Source organism: Ostrinia nubilalis, chromosome 5 (genome assembly GCF_963855985.1).
Source record: "Ostrinia nubilalis chromosome 5, ilOstNubi1.1, whole genome shotgun sequence".
NCBI classification, from domain to species: domain Eukaryota; kingdom Metazoa; phylum Arthropoda; class Insecta; order Lepidoptera; family Crambidae; genus Ostrinia; species Ostrinia nubilalis.
In genome coordinates this window covers 9,650,458-9,666,237 of record NC_087092.1, presented here as the reverse complement: position 1 = coordinate 9,666,237, position 15,780 = coordinate 9,650,458, and the positions used below count along the sequence as shown (strand labels likewise).

The following is a 15,780-nucleotide window of genomic DNA, read 5'->3' as shown; positions in this document are numbered from 1 at the left end:
GCTGGAGCGCTACTGCCCCCTGTTATACAATGTTACTACAATGTTTCTGTGTATTAAACTATTTGCTGAAGCGTATATTATTTGGCATCAGATGGGGGCAACAACGGCGAGCGCACAGCGTGGCTGGAATGCTCACTGGGGGTGTCGCTGCTGATGTTCGGCGCGCTGCTGGAGCGCTGCTGTGCGCTGCTACCGGAGCCTCCGCACACGCAGCAACACGCCGACGCGTTACTGCTCTTGCCTGCGATAAAGGTATTACAGCAATAAAGATCATGGAAAGGTAGGGGTATAGGTAGTAAGCTCAATAAGCGAGCGTGTGTTATCGTGATTGGGGTTACCAACTGTCCTGAATTTTCCGGACATAATCGGAATATTTTTTTTCCGGCTTTGTACGGACGTGTAATTTGACTGTACTTTTTGGCTTCTATCTATGCCTTTTATTAACCTGCCGTTTATTTTAAAACAAAAAAATCTTTTAACAAAAATGTCGAGAATATCAAAAAGTGATATTGTCAGTTCAAAAAGTCCAAATGAAACTTTAATCATGATTAGCTCATTTTAATCTAGCTTAATGTTAAATGAAGATATCGAACCTCGATCATGCTTGCCAGCTATTCTATTACGAAATCTGAAAATCTGAAGTTTGAATTTCCTCTACAATTGTATTTAATAAAAATGTTTATTCCCAGGTGTGGTCCGACTGGATGTTATGCCACAGCAGTATATGGAATCCACCACCAACTTTCGACAATTTCGAGATGGAGTAAGTATGCGGTTTTTATCGGAACGCGCGTTATTATGTCGTTTGGAGCGTGTACCTGTACGTGTTTTTATTTTCAGAAGCGACAACGACCCTTGGGATTGGCTTGCAAAGCTCATGAACATCCTTGAAGCTCTAGATGACAAGTCAATAGAACTTGAAAACGAACCAAAAGAAGGTTAGTCCATATTTCTACACTAATATTATAAAGAGGAAAACTTTCGTTTGTTTGGTTGTAATGAATAGGCTCAAAAACTACTGGACCGTTTTTAAAAATTCTTTCACCATTCGAAAGCTACATTATCCACGAGTAACATAGGTTAAATTTTATTTTGGAAAAAAATAGGGTTCCGTAAAATATGTAGATAATGTAGTCCACGCGCGCGAAGCCGCGGGCGGAAAGCTAGTATTTTATAAATGTAACAAACAAACCAGTATTCGAGCCGATATTATTAAACAGTGTTAACAGCAGGAATCTGTGTTGTGTTCATTTGTATATCAAGTTACAATTTTATGGGAAGACCTCGCAAAAAATCACCGAGGTGGCCAGTAAAGACTCGATCATTATTAACACTCTCGATTTATGAATACTAATGTTTAATTAATTAATTTGAGAGGTACACCAATAAAGAACACGATACAATTTATGCCGTCTAACATTTCGGTACCAAAAGCTTTGTGATGTAGTGTTGTCTTAGAAAAAACCGTTATCTCTTAATAAATAAATAATTAGGTAACTGTAGCAGATGCCCATGGAATTCGTAAATTATCACGTTTCGCAGTGATCTCGCCCGCCCGTTATGCGACCTTGAAGGCCGCGCGGTTTGATTCCGACGCTAAATATCCCATCATTTAAAGTCGTCTCACTGCTTTTTGCTTAACGCCCATCCAAACCTGGCGGGGATCTAATTTCACATCTACACAATGATAATACATATGATAGACTTTACTACACACGATCGTTGATTGATTCATTTGTATGCAATGTTAAAATTTATGTTTTATTATATGTGAGAATTATATTTTTTAAATCGACTCATTAATATGATCACATTTCATATCTGTTGCAATATTTTCATTTAATGAAAAATGGTGATTGGAAGAATAAAAATAACAGATATTAGCAGTAAAAAGATAAGGATTGCATCAGATAAATTGTGGTTTTTCAACTGAATCCGATGAGCCTGACTCATTATTTGCGTTGCAAACGATGATCAGGAATTCCACTCCTGACATTGGCATAGGTATTTTACATCGGGTCTGATTCATTGCACCTCCATGGGTCCATTACTGGGAACCGATGTAGTAAAGTACTAACATTTTCATATTGTTGTTTAGCGTTATCCTCGATTATGATTCTGAAGTTACTTCTCGTAAATCATACCAAAAAAAAATCTGTGCGTTATGTGCACGACTTCGCCAAGAAGTTGGATTCTCGCGCAGCCTTAATCGAAAACATGACATTACCTAATAAAAGCTCTTTTTCCAAGATTATGCTTTATTACATAAAATATGTTTATTTATTAGCTAGTTTGTATCTAACAAGCTTTTTAATTCTCTTTGTGTAGGATACGTATCTGTACGTCTACCTGAAGACGCTTCGTTGGGCGGTTTCACGCCGCTGATGTATATGGAGGCGGCGACGGCGTGGGTGCGCGCCGACCCGAACGCCTCGCACCACGCCGCCGAGCACGCGCTAAGGACCAGCAAGCTGCTGTTCTTCGGCACTGAGTGAGTCAGGTTCAGATCCGTAGGGCTTTTAGGAACACTGAGGAAAGACGCAAGACTGGGCAGGCCCTCCCTGGTGATGAAGCATGTCAGTTTTTGTCACACCACGCTGCCGAGCACGCGCTAAGGACCAGCAAGTTACTATTCTTCGGCACTGAGTGAGTCAGGTTCAGATCCGTAGAGCTTTTAGGAACAGTGAGGAAGGACGCAAGATTGTGTAGCCCCTCGCTGGTGATAGAACATAATGTCACTTTTAGTCGCACTACGCTGCCGAGCACGCACTAAGGACCAACAAGCTGCTGTTCTTCGGCACTGAGTGAGTCAGGTTCAGATCCGTAGGCCTTTTAGGAACACTGAGGAAAGATGCAAGATTGTGTAGCCCCTCGCTGGTGATCACTTTTTGTCGCACTACGCTGCCGAGCACGTACTAAGGACCAACAAGCTGCTGTTCTTCAGCACTGAGTGAGTCAGGTTCCGATCCGTAGGGCTTTTAGGAACACTGAGGAAAGACACAAGACTGAGCAGGCCCTCCCTGGTGATGAAGCATGTCAGTTTTTGTCACACCACGCTGCCGAGCACGCGCTAAGGACCAGCAAGTTACTGTTATTCGGCACTGAGTGAGTCAGGTTCAGATCCGTAGGGCTTTTAGGAACAGTGAGGAAGGACGCAAGATTGTGTAGCCCCTCGCTGGTGATAGAACATAATGTCACTTTTAGTCGCACTACGCTGCCGAGCACGCACTAAGGACCAACAAGCTGCTGTTCTTCGGCACTGAGTGAGTCAGGTTCAGATCCGTAGGGCTTTTAGGACCACTGGATGGAAGAAGACGTGATGTATAGCCGTCTTTGTCGCACCACGCCCCGAGCTCGCGCTAAGGACCAACAAGCTGCTGTTCTTCAGCACTGAGTGAGTCAGGTTCCGATCCGTAGGGCTTTTAGGACCACTGGAAGAAGACCGTAGGCATTTTAGGACGCCATGTTTAACTAGCTGTCGCTACCAGTATAGCTGTCTTTGTCGCGCCCCGCTGCATAGTGCACGCGATTGACAAGCAAGTCCTGTTTTTCTGATTTATAGCCAGCTGGTCTAATTATGCCTTATGATGACTCGCTGAGAACCAGCAGTTTGCTGTTCTTTGTGACTAAGTGAGTCGGGATCGGAGGATGACGCAACGCTACCTGCAGTGGTAACTTTATTTCTTGTTTGAAATTGATGTATTACTAGATGTACCGTGAGTGTTCTCGTCTCGACACCGTAGGTATGCCAGGTATTACACACTCGTTAAAACTTTTAATTGGCGACAAAAAGACTCGAACACTGCTTCACAACGATACAGTATTTTGTATTAATTAATTATATTTGATTTTAATAAATATAATAATACCTTTATAGACTAATAACCGTAATAGTATGTGAGAATATAATAATAGTCTTCAGAGCGCCGTGTCCCGTTGTTCCACCCAGTTAACAGAAATCTATTAAGACATGTGTGAATGAGCGTAACATTCACATAGAGGGAGAGCATGTTGGTTAAACACAGCACGTTACTCAGTCGTGCGACATGAGACCGTTGCGCGTCCACGCTGATACATAACTGTCGCTTGCAAATCTTACCCCGCGTACACACACAGCGAGCCAATGAATATTTGATCCTACCTTTATTAGGCTGTACACGTCTGCCCGGTGTGTACTCACCATTAAATACTGCTGCAGTCAGTTAACTCGTTGAATACTATAAATTAAGCTTACTAAGTACTTTTGTTGCTGCCCGACTGCATTATGTGCTAACTTAGCCTGTACGTTTATCCATTTAAACGAAAGTAAATTCTTGAATGATGATATGCCGACCAGTAATGATCGTATCTAATTATTTTCTCATCCTCCCAACCCATTAATAATGAATTGTGTTTCATAAAAACTTATTAAATACCTGTAATCTGTATGTATTTATTTTCATAATGGGAAGGTTGTGCGTGTACTTGAATATTGTTTTGCAAAAAGATAGCTCTAGCTATTAATTTTCTTGCGAATAAAGCTATTTATGAATAAATGTATATTTAGAATGGTATTAAGAGTGAGGTGGGTGTGGTCTTTTTTATGTTTGCACTTATCACAACTCGACTATACCTAGAGGACATTAGCATCATCATGAGCGTCGTCTATGACGCAAATATGAAATACGCAGAAAAGTTTTCTGTGGTATTTGCACATCTACCACCATAACGCAAATTTATCAGGTAACATGATACACATTTGGATTCTACACTTAAAAAGTGTGTGTTATCAACGCCCGTTTTCACCATCAAACCAGGAAACACATAACAGGAATTTTGTCTAAAAGGGTCACTTAAAAATTAGAGATTGATGGTGAAAACGGGCATTAGTGTGCCCCACCCACACTTTCAATGTCAAATTTTTGTAAGTAAAAATACAATTGGTTTTTCAATGCTGGTGGAGCGTCAATTTTGACGAAAGGTTGTTGCAACAAAAGTATCACATTCTCATAGATATAAATCACCCTGTACACGTAACAAAGACGTAACACCATCGGCAATCGGCAACATCGGAGCGGTGTAAATCACGTGCAATGGGTCAGCGATTGTATGGTATGGTTTGGGCGCAGGTACCTGGTGGGCGTGGAGCCGGCCGTGCTGCGGCTGGAGTACCCCGCGGGCGCCGCGCCGCGCTACGTGAGCGCCGTGCAGCGCGCGCAGCCGCTACACCCCCCGCTGCAGCACTTGGTATGATGCACTCACTTTTTTACCGATATGACATCCCGCAAACTATAGACTTTTATGCTGGATTTCTTTCAATCCTAATCCAAATCCGTCAACGGCAGTTGACTGTCAAATTTCAATATGTTTTTTAGTCAAAATATGTTCGTTTTTCGATGTTTTTACATTTTCATATTGTTTATAAGACTATTTAAACAATATTAAAGCGTAAACGCATCGAAAATTGTGGATATTCAATCTAAAACTGAATTAAATTTAATTTTGACAGTTGAAATCCGGATTTGGACAAAGATTGAATATTCAATTCCTACATGGAAAACGGGCGTTATTAGTTGGCCGATAGTTACATCGGTTTCGAATTTGTATGATACCAAATCGGTGTAATGCGCGCACTGATTAACATTGCAGCTCCACCTAACTATCGGCCAACTGAAAGTCGGTAGTCTACAGCTAGGTTAAGACCAAATGAGTTCGCACTCATTTGTTATTTTTTCTTTTCATTATGACTTGGCTTACGGATAGCCAGTGTCAAGTCAATTAACTTTTTAGTTTGTTTATTTAAATATTGTAATTAATAATTTTAAATTCAAATTCTTTGTTACTATTAATTAACCCCATTTCGGAACACGTACTATTACTTATCATACCGTCATTTCGGGATAATATTTTGGCTGGTGCTGAAAAGAATTGGCGGAAGAAACTCAGTCACCTTTATCAATCTCTTAATCGTTAAAAAATCAAGACATGTTCTTAATGTTTTCTTTTATAACTATACTATCCACATTTCAGGCTAACTAAACAGACTTGGCTCACCATCATTATTAATTAACACGCGATAAAGTTACTTTGTAAAGGTACATAGCCCCAAGTCCTTAGTAAATAACATAACCTGATTGTAATCTGACACTCATAATTGGCCGGTACTCAAATATAATATGATTATTATGACTAAAATAACCTCACGAGTTCACTACTTTGACAACAATAATCTGGTTACGTATAAATAGTTCATGTAATGAACACAGTTTACGTACTCGATAATCATGTTGTTAGAGTGATGCTACGAAAGTGTAGTAGCGTGTTGTCACCGACGCTTACTGTGTAACTCATAAATAAAGGCAGAAAAATGATTTGTAACTAAAATTAACCACTCTAATCGGTTCTAGGTGCAACTTGTGTTTAAACTAGTCAGACTAGTACAGCGCCCTGCGGCGGTTCACTCTCATCACTTTAGCATTAAAATAGATCCTATGTGTTAATCCTGGCTTTTGAACCGTTTCTATGTTAATTTTAATCTTACGTGAATCGTTTGCAGATAAGCCTCTCTTTTAGCAGTTTCTAGTAATTGATATGCAAATAAACGTATGTTTAAGTATTTATAAGGAATAATGCTAGGCTTAATTTATTTTCTATGTTATGGTCACAGGAATGTTGGCGATTTTTTTACAATAGTCAATAATATTGCGTTTATGGCTCATCAATCTGAATAGATAATATATTCTATACATGCACCATTACAATGAACCTTCTTGCTATAATTTTCTATGTAGGAAGTGAACTATTTATTTTTTTGTTTATTAAATGCGGAATACCCATTATCACCCATGTGTGCCGAGTATTACCAGCACCTGGCTAATAGGGCAAATAATACTCGTTTGTCTATTTCCCTAAATGCCTGATTTCCTCTTCCACATAACGAGTTTATGCATGAATAAGGTATCATGGGAGCTCATCTTTATGCTAAGCTATATCGGTTGTTAACAACACATGAAAATCGTTGCACTATCGCACTAAGATTTTATGGCACATATTTCTCCTTCCTATTTTATATACTAATTACGGCGTGAGTGCCTCGCTCGCACTGAAATTATTTTCCGCCGTTAACGTTTTAAGTCTCCTACCGAGCTGAATCGTTTAATTGTATGTAAAGATGAACTTTACGTCGAGATTTATGCTGCTAGTATAAAGGCATAAAACGTAGTTACTTCGACTCTCATCGGGTTTAATGGAAGGTTTAATGCGATATGAACGTTTTGAATTTAATGCAAAATCAACAGAATTAGCTATGGCGTAGAATAAATTTATGCAACTGTCCGGTAATTACATAAGATTCGGTTTTATAAGCTTTAACATTAGATAAAGCGTTGTCGTGGTCGTGTCTTGTAATTTAAGAGGAATTTAACCCGTCGCTGCGCAGTGGCGAGCAGCGAGCTTGACCCCGAGCCTCTTACACTTCTGAATTACACTTATACACGTGCGAGATATTTATTATTGCCTATTTCAACCTTTGAAACAACCAGAGATTTAATAAGTTAAACGGAATTGCTTTACATTTTATGATTTAATTTATAACAGTCACTATGAACATGTGAATATTTTTTACACAGCTGAGTTAGCTTTAACCACATAACATGACGCTCACCGCGTTTTTCTTATCACCAAACATCGCTGCATACAACATCGACAAATGGCAGCCATGCATATAAAGTGAAAACACGCGTCGTGTTGCGAGTTTATCTGTAATGATGTAAACAATTTGTTGACAGCCAAGTCTCCCACCAATCTACTCGCAAGGAAAATCAGATTTTAAGTATGGAACGTATTTTTTACCTTGGTTATTATTCCAGTCGGAAGATTCAGAAGATGAAGAAAGTGTGAGCGGCACAGCAAGTGGGCCGACGAGCCTGGTGGAAGGGGTGGAGACGAGTCCTGAAGGCGCTGACGAGGCGACCAAGAAACTCCTGCGCCGCAAGGAACAGCTGGAGTCTAGGAAAGCTAATTTCGAACGCCGCAGAGAGCGAATGCAGGTTTGTACGCTTACAATATTTTTTTTACACACAGGACACCGCGGTCCTTTTTCATATCATAGCTCCAGGAATACCGTTATTACGGTTAAATATATTATCAGAAACGTAACTCAAAATATCTTTTAAAATATTTGCATGTCATCAATCATTAGAATGTGAACCATAGTATTATGTCTATGTTAAAGGAATTCGTAATCGGTCTATGTCAATACTCGAGTCGAGACTAGTCTAGCTTTAACCAATTAGGTATTACAGGTGTATTTTAGAACTTTAAAAATATAAAACAAAAGTCGCGTCAAATTCAAGCAGAATTAATCCATTGGTTTCGTTTTTAATATTTTGTTTCTATAATTTTATGATGCCTACCAACAAATAATAAAGTAGTTAAAGTTATTTATACGTCTGAGAAAATTCTCAGACTGCAGACAAATTACGCGCAATCAATGAAAATAAAAATAAAAATATAGAAGCTTCTTATGGCAGTCGGTATCAATTCTTCAATGCACGGCGTTTAATTTAAATGGTTCAATCATACAATTATTTTGCTTTTTTTAGACGTTAAGTTTTCATTTCATGCGCCGGTGCCCATTGGATTCAAAAGCTTCAATTATTTAATAAATCAAAAGCGTTTGTTATAATAAGCGTATTTGATTGAAGCGTCTGATAATTTGGTGTTATTAATATCGCTCGCATTAGGCGCGCGTTGGACCGTCAAATGGTATTCATGTTTGCATTTCACACGCGCCGATTGCGAGACTGTACAAACGGATCGCACTTAAAGCTATTAAAAAGTTATTAAATATACGGAGCTTGCTCCTTACACCTTAATGTTTGAATTGCTTAGCAGATTTTTGGAATATCTTTCCATATCTTATATTTTTAATGTCTGAGTTTTGGTTCAATGGTCTTTAAAGTGGTTCACATGTATTAACGGGTTGTTACTTTTCATTTAAAAAAGCCATTACAGAAACTTGAGGATCCACTAACATAGTTATTTACTACTGTAGTATAAAAAATATAATTATTATAAATATGGGAACTTGTAATAATTATAATTGTCTTATCATTAAGATTGCATGGTATTGACGTTGAAAGGGTGAGAATTGCATTAATGCCTCTGCCACACAGGTGATATAACTAGCGCGATGCAATGTGAACACGGTGTGACATTTTCATACAAATTGAACGTATTGTAAGCTATGCGTGTATGTAGTAGGATGGTTCGACTTGCAGCGAGGCTTGTCAAATTGTATTGTCAAGTCGACTGTGTACCAAAGGCATGAGTCAGTAGATACATTAGTGCATAATCGATGGAGCAGTAATGTCCCTGTACTAGTTTTGAAGTCCATATCTAGGCTAACTAGGCGTAAAAAAAAGTTATCTATTTTAAGTTGCAGACTTGTTATTCTTACGAGAATAATTCAAGTGTCGGTATAGTTCTTGCAACTCACAAAGGCGAGTGAGCTTTACTTGTGTGTGTACGTGTACATGCACATAATAAGTGTAATGTCTATCAAAACTTTTGAAAAACTAACAGTAGTGAGCCATGTCAGAACATGTAAAGCTCACTCGCCTTCGTGAACTGCAACAACTATAGTCTGGTCTGTGAGCACGTAGAATTTTGTCTGGATGACCCCAAGCTACCCAACCTTATCGCTCGCGCGCGCGTAATTATGTTGCTATCGCGCTCGCACAATTACTGCGGGTGCCAGTCGCACAGTCGCGACAGCAATATAATTACGCGCGAGCGATAAGGATGGGTAGCTAGGGGTCATTGGACAAAATTCTACGTGCTCACAGACCGGGCTTTAGACCATAATTGATTATATGGGTTGTTTGTCCTTAGGAGATACTCCGCGGCGGCTGGGTGAGCGTGGAGGTGGAGATCCGGCCGCGCTGGCTGGTGCCGGACACCAACTGCTTCATCGACCACCTGCCGCTGCTGCAGGCCGTGGCCGCCGCGCCCGCGCAGCCCTATACCCTGGCGGTACCTTTAGTGGGTGAGTTCTTGGTGTACCCAGTATTTTGGCAAAATTGGGGTGTATTGATTTGAGTCACTCTTCTAGGGCTTATATATCGTTTGTTTATTTTACAGTAAATAAATTGAACTGAACAAAACGAAAAAAAAAAACGTTATTATATTTTGTATCTTTGACATTACGTCGTGACTGACATCTTTGTGAATGGACATCGACTGGCCGGAGGCTGCATTTTAGTACGAATTAAGCTTAATAGCAGTGCAGCTGTTTGGGTTATAAATAAGCTCGACTGAATGCTACATACACTAATATAAAGTCTCCCTTATCAGTGATGACGGAGTTAGAAGGCCTGAAGAAGTGTTCCCGCGTCGGTGCACACGCACTGGCGGCGCTGACGTGGGTGCGCGAAGACGCCTCGGCCGCTGCGGTTCGGTTGGCCACCACGCGAGGCTCCTTGCTGGCTTCGCGCGCGTTTACTGCCGAGCGCGATCAACCACGAGCGACCAATGACGATCGCGTGCTGGCCACTGCGCTCAGTCTACACGAGAATCTCGCCGCTGAAGCCGGTGAGTGTCTAAGGAAAAAAAGAAAAGTAGGTTTGGTTTAGGAGTACCTCTGGCTGGCCACCTCTAGAGGCTCGCTGCTGGCTTTCACTGCTGAACGTGACCAATCACGAGCGACAAATGATGATCGCGTGCTGGCCACTGCGCTCAGTCTGCATGAAAACTTTGCCGCTGAAGCCGGTAAGTATCTAAAGAAAAAATGAATAGTAGGTTTAATTTAGAAGTTCCTCTGGCTGGCCACCTCTAGAGGCTCGCTGCTGGCTTTCACTGCTGAACGTGACCAATCACGAGCGACCAATGATGACCGCGTGCTGGCCACTGCGCTCAGTCTGCATAAAGAACCTCGCCGCTGAGGCCAGTAAGTGTCTAAAGAAAAAAAGAGTAGCATGTTTGGTTTAGGAGCTGCTCTGGTTGGCAACCACGCGCGACTCGCTGCTCACATTACGCGCGTTTTCCGCCGAGGGAGATCAACTACCAGCTACCAATAATGATCGCTTACTACTAGCTATTTCGCTCAGTCAGCATGAGAATATCGCCGCTGACGCTATTAACTGGTGACTGGTTCTGTGCTGTGGTGGACTAAAGCGCATCAGAGTTTGAAGGGAGCAATACGCGTTAAAAGCATGCCTGCTGTGCTGGGGGCTGCAAGTTATGTGGGACCATTTGACGAATGACAATCAACCCACGGGTGTTATTTGCTCACTTAAACTTCCATGTGATCCCTTGATTCGCCATTGGCATGAAGAATAATTGTTGAGTTCGTTTCCCCAGAGCAGGTTAGGTGACCACACAAGAGAACAACAAGGAAGCTTTCTTTAACCAACTCCTACGTTACAGACGCTCGGAACGAAGACAACGGCGAGACGAAGTGCGTGCGCCGCGTGAGGGAGGTGGTGCTACTGACGGACGACCGCAACTTGCGAGTAAAGGCGTTAGCGGCCGACATGCCCGCGCGAGACCTGCCATCCTTTGTGCAGTGGGCCGGCGTCACCCACGCTACACCCCCGGTAAGCTAATAACAATTGAACACGGGACCATTCCCACCTCTCGTTCCCACCGCTGCAACTCCTGTGTAGCCAGGATCTACAGCTTGACCGCCAATTAAAACCAAACCGTTGAAGGTCAAGTTTGTCCCGGGGGAAAGTACTAAGTAAGTAGTAGTAATAACAAATGAACAGTCGACATCAAAATCTATAATTTTATTCCAAATTTAGTCCCATGTGGATTTGATCACGCACGCGGGAATGGCATGCGTTGTACTTGCAAAGAACAATGTTACTAAATGTGGTGCAGTCCTGTTGTCCCCCAAGGACTGGAATTTTATTCAAATGTTTTGAGGACTGTCGTCCCCCCTGGCAAGTATTATTTAAAAGCAAATTAATTTTATAGCATAATTTTATGAAAAACAGAAGTACCTAACTACTTGACTGAATGCCAAATTGCCAAACTGAATAGGTACCTAAACGTTTGTCAAATAATAATTACTATTTTGATAGGTGTTGGTGCCGGCATTAACACCTTTTGGCAGGTAGGTTCCTTATAGGGTGTAGACATCCGCTAAGAACAGAATTTATTTATTTAAGGATAGGAAATAATACGAAGGATGTTAAGGGTGTAAAACGGACTCCATGCGTACGAAGTCGCGAGCGGCCGCTACTTGAATCACTGAGCAAGTAATTTGTTGAATATTATGATTAATTTAAAATAATGCAGTTTTAGCATCCTACCTACTAATGCTATAAATGCGGAACTTTGTATGGATGTTTGATACTCTTTCACGTAAAAACTACTAAACGTATTTTTAATTACAGTTGATTAACTTTACAGTAGATAATATTTTTTATACATGAGAATAGCATATTAAGCTTTTTTACTTAGCTTTTGCCCACGGCTTTGTCCGCTTAAAATTTTGTGTCACAGAAAAAAATATAGAGCGCATCCCTTTCCCAGGAGTCAAAACTATCTCTTAACCAAATATCAAAATCGGTTCAATGGTTTAGCCGTGAATTCGTAACAAACAGACAGATAAGTAAAGTTACTTTCGCATTTATAATATTATTTAATAGGGATAATTCATAACGATCTGTTAAAAGCAAGTAAAGCAGATTTTGAAATATTCAAAAAATAGTAGGCCGGTACCAAGAACTTATATTTTTTTCGTTATCAAAATGACATACGTTTAGGTATTCAGTTTGGCAATTTGGCATTCATTCAGGTACTCCAGTCCTTAAATTTTATAAAAATATATGGCTTTTAAATAATGTTTGCCAGGGGGGCCAACATTCCTCAAATCTTTGATTAAAAATCCAGTCCTGTTGTCTCCCCTAATCAGGGGGGACAACAGGATTTCGAAATCCTGTTGGCTCCCCCAGGGGGGCCAAGCTGGGGGGACAACAGGACTGCACCATAAATGTGTATTTTTATACCGTTTGAGCAAATCCGCATGGCACTAAAGAGCCCTTACACTTATTGCAATTACATGACTCAGTATTTACTTTGAGCTGTCGTGTGCATCATTGGGTGACTTAGCTTGGACACAGAGGCGATTTATAATCAACCTAAACATTAAGACAAATTCCACTGCTCAGAGTTAAAGATGGATTTTTTTGGTGATCCGTTACTGTGATTTTTATTACAGGCAGCGCCATCTCTTGATGGCACCGGAAACTATTTGGAATACTTTTCTTTTTTTATGCAGGAGCACTTATGAACTGAATTATTAATACTATATCAACGATTAATTATTTTCCCTTTGCGGCTAGAAATATTAAATAGAGAGAAAAACTTCCCTTAATATTTACTAAGCTGTGATTTTATTGTCATTTTAAATTAATAACTGTTATTATCTCTATACAAACCAATACTCATTTACTTTCAATTTCAATGTATGTTATTTACAAAGTTTTATATTAGCGAGGCTATAAATAATGTATTGTGTTCAAAATGACACGTCTGTTTACGTTATTCGTCACGTAATGAGAAAACTATAATGATCATATTACCAATGTTACGTATTCGCGAAGCGTGACGTAGCGAATGGCACGTGTAAACTGTTTCGCTCCTACGCTGGATTACTCCGTAACGGGCCGTAGCAGCCGTGACGTCATATAATGACAGATTAAAGGCAAAAGTGGTAAATTGTTTATTGAGTGGACGGTGTTATACCATCGCTTCATTTGATTTCGAAGTACTCATTAGATTATTACAAATCTGGAACATACTTCTTCAAAACCTTTTTCGATAACGTCGATTGTAAAAATAAGTATTATCTATTGTTACAGAATAACCCACAGGCTCCGACAACCGATGAGAAAAATGGCGAACATAACTGACGCGCAAGCCGATAACTTACTAGATCATACTGTATAATGAACTTAATTGATAATGATAATGCGGGACTTAATTTTGTGGAAAGTGATAATTATAAGATCTACAAGCACGCCGCCAACAGTCAGTAGCTAGCTGTGACGCCCCGTGCGGCGCTCTGTAATAGAATAGGAATTGAATAGATTAAGTAAAATGAACACACCAATAGACGGTTTAAATGTTAATAATCTTTTGTTAAGAGCCTTAGGATTCCTCTTTCTAGGCTACATTTACTTTGTTATCTTTACTTTTTTCAATATATTTTCGAGGTATTAGATAAATCGTAAATTTAGAGTTGCTGAGCTATTATTTTATATTAACTTTTTTTTACAAGTTAAGTATATTTTTATTAATTTGTAGTTAGGTAATAGTAATAAAATATACTGTATTACCTATCTATAACGTCAAGTACAGCTTGCGTAGAATCTTTTTCACTTATAGATTATTGTCAATCGACTATTATTACTCGTACAGAATAAATCGACTGCACTTTAATAAGATTAAATCATCATTATCTAATGAAGTTATTTTTAATAAATTTTAGACGCAAATATTTTAAAGCAAATAATGTTATTAATGAATTTGCATGTGTGCAGCGATGTGTCTTGTGCCATTCGCCCATCTTAAATTTATTTAGCGTGAATTATTGAATGCAATGTTTAGTGTAAGAATACTTCAATTAATTATATTCAATCATCAACTTTAGCATGACTTAGACTTCGTTCACCTAATATCTTTTATACATGCATTGGGAAACTACATCTCGTTGATCATCGTGTGCTATTAAAAACTATAGTTTATCATAACAATTACACTACGTGATTTTTTTTATATAAAAGTTATACATTTAATGAAATAATATACATTTCACAGATTTGCGTTTGTATAGTTAAGATTAAAAAGTAGTTATATCAAACAGCAGAACCAATTTTACTTTTGGAAACTAATTTTAGTTTTGTATACATAATTACTTTACGATTAGCAGTGTGTTATTGCTTAAAATTACATGTATCGCGAGCATGACCAGAGTATTTCTGAATTTTAGTACAACAAACATTAACTAACAAGATAAAACTATAATGCTGAGTAAGTACAGAGTTATATAAATAAAAATTACATGTTATTCGACCTACTTGTGTTCACACATCATCGTGTTTAAATTTCTAAAACAGGTTATTGTAGAAAAAAAGGGTGTTGTATAAAACAGAATATAATAAATATAGACTCCTATTATAATTATTAATAATTATAACGAGTTTTTATTTTAATTTTTGGAACGAATTTGATGCTGTTACTTTTGTCTTAATCATGACGTTTTAATAAACATTGAATTACTTCGAAACTGTTTTTATTTATTTAGAAATATGATGACAATCATGTTATGATTTCTACTCCTAATTAAAAATAAATCATAATAATTTATAGAAGGCCAAATTTTTTGCATTGACTAAAATCGTTCGTGTATTGATTACAAAGTGTGTATCGAATTATCGTTAGTTGAGGATATTCACCACGGGCGAGAGGGTAATCCGCAAAGCAATGAGGCTAAGGTTGTTTCAGATGCTTTGCTATATTGAATAAGCATTATACACGTATGAATGGTAAATCTATTAACGGTCACACAAGTGAGAAATTCCGACGTTAAGACTTGGGCAATGGGAATTGGCAAAGTTCCGAGGCGCGACCGGGCGCACCGCTTCGGAGGCTGTAAAAGTCCCGTTATACTTATTTGCCGTGTAGCGCATCTCGCTTTAGGCGCTGCGTTAGCTTATTTACCAATTTACCTTTGAGAGGAAAACGCTTACTGGACAACTCCCATTTGTTTACTATTAAATAATTATAATG

The 15,780-nt window shown here is 39.2% G+C and overlaps 1 protein-coding gene across 3 annotated transcripts in view; it reads left to right on the top strand.

Moving 5' to 3' along the window:
- The window catches only part of LOC135071875 (telomerase-binding protein EST1A), a 29,790-nt gene extending 14,513 nt beyond the window's left edge, over window positions 1-15,277 (top strand). For all 3 annotated transcript variants that reach the window (XM_063965723.1, XM_063965724.1, XM_063965721.1), the window contains exons 15-24: window positions 92-252; window positions 690-763; window positions 841-938; window positions 2,329-2,491; window positions 5,109-5,226; window positions 7,848-8,027; window positions 9,874-10,027; window positions 10,336-10,572; window positions 11,407-11,576; window positions 13,851-15,277. In XM_063965723.1, coding sequence (XP_063821793.1) covers window positions 92-252; window positions 690-763; window positions 841-938; window positions 2,329-2,491; window positions 5,109-5,226; window positions 7,848-8,027; window positions 9,874-10,027; window positions 10,336-10,572; window positions 11,407-11,576; window positions 13,851-13,901 — 1,406 coding nt within the window. In that variant the 3' untranslated portion in view covers window positions 13,902-15,277. The remainder of the gene's footprint in view (window positions 1-91; window positions 253-689; window positions 764-840; window positions 939-2,328; window positions 2,492-5,108; window positions 5,227-7,847; window positions 8,028-9,873; window positions 10,028-10,335; window positions 10,573-11,406; window positions 11,577-13,850) is intronic.
- The last annotated feature ends 503 nt before the right edge of the window (window positions 15,278-15,780 follow it).